The sequence below is a fragment of the Symphalangus syndactylus genome, chromosome 14, assembly GCF_028878055.3.
Source record: "Symphalangus syndactylus isolate Jambi chromosome 14, NHGRI_mSymSyn1-v2.1_pri, whole genome shotgun sequence".
NCBI classification, from domain to species: domain Eukaryota; kingdom Metazoa; phylum Chordata; class Mammalia; order Primates; family Hylobatidae; genus Symphalangus; species Symphalangus syndactylus.
In genome coordinates this window covers 78,172,181-78,179,198 of record NC_072436.2, presented here as the reverse complement: position 1 = coordinate 78,179,198, position 7,018 = coordinate 78,172,181, and the positions used below count along the sequence as shown (strand labels likewise).

General features: G+C 40.2%; 1 protein-coding gene across 2 annotated transcripts; it reads right to left on the bottom strand.

Moving 5' to 3' along the window:
• Positions 1-634: 634 nt before the first annotated feature.
• On the bottom strand, positions 635-6,755 carry TMEM17 (transmembrane protein 17). 2 transcript variants are annotated; one of them, XM_063616840.1, is made up of 5 exons: positions 6,461-6,589; positions 3,796-3,980; positions 3,121-3,224; positions 2,871-2,984; positions 635-1,904 (listed from the first exon to the last, which is right to left on the bottom strand). In XM_063616840.1, the coding sequence occupies exons 2-5, from the start codon at positions 3,875-3,877 to the stop codon at positions 1,626-1,628; spliced, it is 579 nt and encodes a 192-aa protein (XP_063472910.1). In that variant the 5' UTR covers positions 3,878-3,980; positions 6,461-6,589; the 3' UTR covers positions 635-1,625. The 2 variants fall into 2 exon arrangements, with proteins under 2 accessions (XP_063472910.1, XP_055098267.1); XM_055242292.2 differs by lacking the exon at positions 3,796-3,980 and having other exon boundaries at positions 6,461-6,755.
• Between the last annotated feature and the right edge of the window lie 263 nt (positions 6,756-7,018).

The following is a 7,018-nucleotide window of genomic DNA, read 5'->3' as shown; positions in this document are numbered from 1 at the left end:
GCATAATTTGGTCAGGAAGAATCAAGAATGAGTGGGAAGTAAAGACATTTTTTGAAGTTCAGCCAAACAAGAATGAATAAGGCAAAACCTGGGAATCCTAAGATAAGCATGAATTGTAGAAAAAGAAAATTGAAAAGAGCAGTTTTTAATGCAGCTACAACTGTCCCTCAGTAAAATACATTATGAAGGCCCATTTCCCTATAGAAAAAAAGAAAACCTGTAATGAACATATCATATCCTTTAAGACAATCCAACAGTCACTTAAATATAATGTTCAGATACACCCAAGCAACTTTGTTCTTAACCAAATCTCCTAAAATAGATTTCTCCTATTAGCAAGGGAGCATGCTCCTTTAGGATCATGAGTATAGTCCCTTTGGCCATCTTAGCTCTCATATGTATTAAGAGGTGCTCTGGTTTCCAAATCAAGCCTCATGTGAATTTAATGTGTATGAAGCAGTTCTTTGGTGAACAATAACCTAGTAGATGAGATCACAAGTGCTAATTTAAAATGCCTACTATAGTGCCCACTACATAGAAAGCTCTCTAGGATTTGTTTTCCTTCCTTCCCTTGCAACTCTGAAATAAAAACCACAAATCTATAGCCCAAAAGAATTGCACAAGACAAGGATGATTTGTTGCTAATACCTTAAATATTTAATAATTTATTGTAAAAGCATTTTGTACACCACCATTACAAATACTGAATATGGTTTTACGAAAGTTATAATTTTATAACAAAAATATTTCCTAAATACCAAGGCAATCCACCTGTTTTCTTCTTCATCTCAGTATAACAGCTAATATTAGGGTTAGAATTTAACCCTAGCAGACATGAAAATTTGGTCTCTTGGTTTATTTTTTATTTATTTATTTTTTTGAGATAAGTCTCGCTCTGTCACCCAGGACAGAGTGCAGTGGCTTGATCTCGGCTCACTGCAAGCTCTGCCTCCTGGGTTCACACCATTCTCCTGCCTCAGTCTCCCAAGTAGCTGGGACTACAGGCGCCTGCAACCACGCCCAGCTAATTTTTTTTTTGTATTTTTAGTAGAGGCTGGGTTTCACCATGTTTGCCAGGATGGTCTCGATCTTCTGACCTCGTGATCTGCCCACCCCGGCCTCCCAAAGTGCTGGGATTACAGGCGTGAGCCACTGTGTCCGGCCGGTCTCTTGGTTTATAAATATAGTCAAATACATAGGAACACTGACTGGCATTTCCATGTCAAGAAACATGGTCATATGTACAGACAAGACATGGATAACCAACAAGTTTTAAAGAAATGTATACATCTCTAGTTACAGATTCTAACCAGAAATACTACAGGAGATCTGGCAAATGACAACCACCAATACATAGATTTCTACACTCCTGAAAAAGACAACAACATAAAAAAAAATTAAGAAATTTGACATCAGGTGGACAACATCTAGGTTTTAGGGTTAATATACTGTTTCATATACTGTACAAAGTTTCATCATTGCCCCCAACCTTGGAATTGCAGAGTGAGAGCATATACAATTCAAAACACTTGCTTTGTCCCTTTTCTCATATTAGAGCTCTGATATTTTCCTAACTCTTACAGTCTCTAGAATGATCTGTCAGATTTTCACTCAACAACACTGGATCAGATCTCTTCTATACACGACCTCATCCTTCTCATGTCTCCTCTGTTTGCAGACAGCCGGTCAAAGTCTTGGAGGTAGAAACGAACTGCCAACTGATTAACCATTTTCCTTAAGGTAAGAAATGCTGCAACAACTTGGAAAGCAAGGAAGACAGTGAAGATGATATGTACCGCTTTTTCCAAGGGCAGAATTATCAGGCCTTCATTAAAGAACAAGAAAAGAATTAAAGGTAACTGCAATAGAAGGGTCAAAAGCCAAAAGCCAGCCAACTCAGGAACCTGCAATGACACATATCAAGAGTAATAAAAATCAGTAAAATATAGTTTCCGTTTATACAGATAAACAAGTACTTATCACTACTGTGAACCTACATTATGGGCTCTGTGAGTGATTCCGAAGGAGGATAACATGGTCCTTGTCCTCAGAGAACTTACAGTCTAGATGAGAAAACTAATTTATGTAAAACAATCCTAGAATACTACACTTTAGTGAACAATTAAGTGCAATATTTAGAAGTACAGACTAAATGCTATAAGAATAAGAGAGTGATTAGGGTAGGTGAAAGAAAGACCTCAGGGATGTAGGCTTTTTAAGTTGTGGAGAAGGAGGAAGAGGCAAAAAGGTGAGGAAGAGGCAAAAAGGTAAGTAAGCAAACACGTGAAATTAGCATGACTGGGAATCAGCACATCAGCCTGGAATGGATGGCTGAGTGAGAAAACAGTAAAACCTACAGTAAGACAGGCTGGGTGGGGCCTTATTATGAAGGGCCCAGAAAACCACAGGAATCTTTAGGCATTATCCCTATACTCTGGTAACCATAAATGCTTAGGCAGCATGATGATGCAGAAAACATGGGCCTGGCATAGGAAGCGAATTCATAATTTTCCCCCATTTTCTTATTCAGGATCCAAATACACATGTTAAAGTAACCATGTATTTTCAAGACTGATGAGAAGAGGGAAAATATCAATTTTAAGTGTTTACTACATTCATATACTTTACATAAATCATTTCACTTAATCACAACAAACCTGTGAAGTAAATATTATTTTCCTCATTTTATATATGAGGAAACCAGGGCTCAAGAGATTAAGCAAACAGACCACAGTGACAGAAGTGGTAAAGCTGGAGTAGGCTTTAAATTCAGGCCTGTGCTCTTTCTGCCACACCTCACTGCCTTTTACTTGTTATGAAAACTGATTTCATTTATATCTATCACTGAGAGAAAGGAAAAAAGAGCTTACCTTCTCCTGTAGGTTACCCATGTAGCCCAGATACAACCGGATGGCTTCAATTAAGGTTATTAGGATGATAACAGTGATCACAATGAATTTGTAGTAGTCAGGCAAGATTGAATACTAAAAGAAAAGCCAAAACATGTTTGTAAAATCTCACGTATAGTAACATTAAGATAGAAAAAAATTATTAAGAACTTTAATTTTATTGACACTCTGACAACGTCAGGGCAGCAAAAGTATTAAAGCTTAGATTTACCTTCACGTGAAGCATCATAATGCTGCTCACCCACCACAGTGGGAAATAGTAGGTATTAAAATAAAGTGACATCTGCAATGCCAAACTGGAGACCATTTCATTTTCTACAGAAGGAATAGAAAAGGAACAAATTATGAATCTTGGGTCTATGCCCTATCTATATATCCTATTCCCTAGAATTAATAACTATAATATTGGCTCAGTAAAACACCAAATTTTAAGCCTACTTATAATCATTGACAGTAAAAGGAATATTCATCCTAATACCATTTAGGTCAAATACTGGCTATTTGGGGGTACATTTCATATTTTTCAATTATTTTACCATTTTGCCATTACAGCCTTCTGACTTTTTTGCATATACTACTGGTGTAGATTTAACGTAGAATATCAATATAAATCCTATTCCACAGATAATTATCATTGCCTCCTTTGTAGAATTCTATGTAAATAGCATATAAAATTAATGCATAAAATAAATAAAAATCTCTCACATATAAACTAATCTCATACAAAAACGGATTACCAAGATTATAATTAGACACATCTCTCTTTTCAGCATACCCTAATCTTAACCATTCTTTAAAGTCCAATTCAGTGTCGTCTTTTCCATCAATACTTCCTTCATCAGTTCCCCCACCCCAGCAGAAATACCTTTCCTCTTTAGGTACTTACCACTTAAACTGTCAATAAGAAGTGCTAGCAAAGAACCACACTCCCCTTCCCGAAAAACAGTCTGGTGTACTGAACAGATCATGGGCTTCAGAGTTCAAGCAAATCTGAGCTCCCCAAACCTCTGTGACCCTGGATGTCAGACTTGATATAAATTATTTAAGCCCTTTGAGCTTCTATTTCTTCGTCTGTAAAATAGTGAAATTAAAACTTCCTCACAGGCTGCTTGTGAGAATTAGAGCCAATATAAATTATTTCATCCTAGCACTGTGCCTGGCACACTTAGTAGGCACTCAACAAATATTAGTCCTCTTTCCTTCTTCTCTTCTACTTATCTGCAGGCTCACTGCAAGCACACACCATGTCCTACCCTAATTTGAGACCCTCATAGAATCTAGCATCTTGCTTTACACGCAGTGAATATCAAATACACATAAGAATGAATTAATGAAAGCATACTGTCATAAGGACATTACTAGTATACCCATTTGTGATACATGAGTTCCATTTACCTAAGGTTGATTCCATAACACTTTTTGCTTTTATGTAAGAGAGCAGGGTCCTAAATTAAGAATTTGATTTTTAAAATTGAGCCCTGCAAAATACATCCGAAATTTGACTAAATTCTTAAGAGCAGACACATATATTGAAATCAGTTGCTCTACACGTAAGATTTTAAAGGCTCTAAAATAAATGTCCTAAAAACATTATTTTCTCCTTTTCTCCATAGCTGAGTGTTTTTATCTGTCACTTAATAATTTTAAAATATAAGAAATAGTCATGGTCTCTCACAGCAAAATAGTTTCTTTTAGCTCTAAGAATATGCCTGATTATTATGATCTACTTTTGCTTGCAACTGTTTATTAAATCACCACTGATAAAGGAAGGAATTCTTAAAATCTGTTAAATCTGAAGACAACTCACCAGCCTAGGATCTTTTCGATAGCAACAGTACAAAGCTGTGGACATGGTAATGACATAAACTTGTTATTACAGTACAAATAAACCTACTTCCAATCCACAAAGAAGAAAATTTGGGAAAGAATAATAAATTGGGCAAGCTGAACATTTCAGTACCTTTAAGAAGAAACTGTAGTCAAATTTTGCAAAGAGTGGTTTTTATGTTAGAAGTATTGTGTGTTAACATCTTAAAGGTTATGCTATGTACATATTTCAGCAGATCAAACTTATAATCATGGAAATGAAAATCAAGTTAATATGTAAATGAACCTTAAAAGCATAAGATATAAACTTACTAAATTTTGCAAAAGTTCAAGTTGAGTTCTGTAAATGGAATTTAAATTAAAACATATAATATAAATCAGGGATAGGTAAACAACTGGTCAGCTGCCTGTTTTTGTACAGTCAATGAGCTAAAAATGTTTTTCACGTTTAAATGGTTAAAAAAGTAATATTTTTTTCACACGTGAAATCCATATGAAATACAAATTTCAGTGTCCATAAAGTTTTATTGGAACACAGCCATGCCTATTCAATAACTATTGTCAATGGCTGCCGTGGAGACCATATGGCCTACAAAGTCTACAATATTTACTATCTGGCCCTTTTCAGAAAACGTCTTTTTACCTTATATTATCAGACGTCTGTTAGTGCTCATTAAGCCTCATCCTTGGAACCAGAAACGTGAAAACCTAATTTTTTCACATTTTTCTCTGTACATCCTAAATCATAAAGGCCTACATTTGGGGAATAGGCAAGTGATCAAGGTGACAAAATGCAGCTTTGGGAACTGCCTTTACTTTTCTCTGTCCCTTTTAAAAATTCTCGAAAACCAAGCAGAGGAAAAGATTGATATTTCCCAGCAGAGCTGAACGATGAAAACCACATGGGTTTGGTTGACAGTGTGTTGTCTACCATCATGATGTAGGAAGAGGAAACTGTTCTGGAGGAAACTGCGTTATCACTTGTCATCAAGTTAATGGACGCAGAAGCATCATGTTATTTTGCTACCTTATGATAAGAGTTACGTATAAGGGAGGAGGAGGAGAAGGCAGGGAAGGGGTGAGTTTTGTTGAACGCCCGGCTAGTATGGCACATGCCAGTGGCAGTGGATGGTGGTTGGAAAGGACTCATTAACTTTTTTTTTTTTTTAATCTTTTCTACGAGAAAAATGGCCTTGCTTAGGAACATACTTGTTCTGCCAGGAAAAGGGAAAAGGCAAATTTGTTCCCTGGGGTGGGGGTAGGGGTGGGGACGGGAGAGGTGGGATTGCTTGGGCTGTTCCTCGCTATCCTGGACAGAAAAGCCGGTGCGAGCGCCGCAGAGGAAAAGCAACTTGGGCCTTCGCTCCCGCGTCGCGCGGGGGACCAGCCCGTGCAGCAAGGGCGGCTTTTATCTTTTTATTTTTGGGGTTTCTCCGGGGCAATGATGGGCCTTGCTGGGCACAGAGGTCGGCCCCACCTCAGCTTCCGCGCTTGCAAGGAGCTGGCCAGGCGGCAGCATGCGCAGACCAGGCCGGGCCCGGGGCCGAAGGCCGCCAGCGCCTCAGCTCCCTGCCCGGCCCAGCCTCCAAGGCGCTCTCCCGCACTGCGGGGAACTGGCTGAAAGCGACATCGCCATTTTAGGTACGGGCAAATTCTGGACGCTCCAAAACCCACGCCAAGCCCTCGGCAGGCCACACCCCCTGCGCCGGGCCTTGGTCACTCACCCGGACCCTCATTGGACTCTGGACCGGTCCAATTGGAATCACTGAACACGGCCCGGCTGAAGTTTCCCAGCCGCTGGCGCACCGGAGCCGGCAGCTCCATGCCTGGGCCTCAGTATCCCTCGCCCCCTCAGACACAGGCTAGTCTGCGGGCGCTCCGAGGCTCCGTGGTTCCCACGGCAACCGGGCGGCGCGAGGCCGGCGGGACCCGGAAGCGCGCGGGGCTGCCCGGCTGGGCGGGGTCTCGTCCGGAGCCCGCGCAACCTGGAAGGGACCGGGGCGCTCAGAGCGCGTTCCAGGCCCAGGGAGCCGCGCGCCTCGGCCGTGTCTAAAACAGCAGATCCCTTAGTTCTGCTTTGAGCTCGACCATCCTAAAAACAAACCTAGACTAAGAAATTAGCTGGGGTTGGACTGCGATACAAGGGGCCCTCACATCTTGCCAGTGGAACTGTAAATCGGTACAACCTTTCTGGAGGGAAATAGGGAACGAATGCAGAGCTTAAAGAATGTCTAGAGGTGTAGGGGTGTGTGTGTGTGAGAGATACTGTGACTGATTATTTT

Excerpts from the sequence above, each read along its gene's own strand:
- TMEM17 (XM_055242292.2), bottom strand. The coding sequence starts at position 6,560 with ATGGAGCTGCCGGCTCCGGTGCGCCAGCGGCTGGGAAACTTCAGCCGG. Across the intron at positions 3,225-6,460 it reads AGAGTCCAATGAGGGTCCGG|AAAATGAAATGGTCTCCAGT; the intron begins GTGAGTGACCAA and ends TTCCTTCTGTAG. Across the intron at positions 1,905-2,870 it reads TGGGTAACCTACAGGAGAAG|GTTCCTGAGTTGGCTGGCTT; the intron begins GTAAGCTCTTTT and ends GTGTCATTGCAG.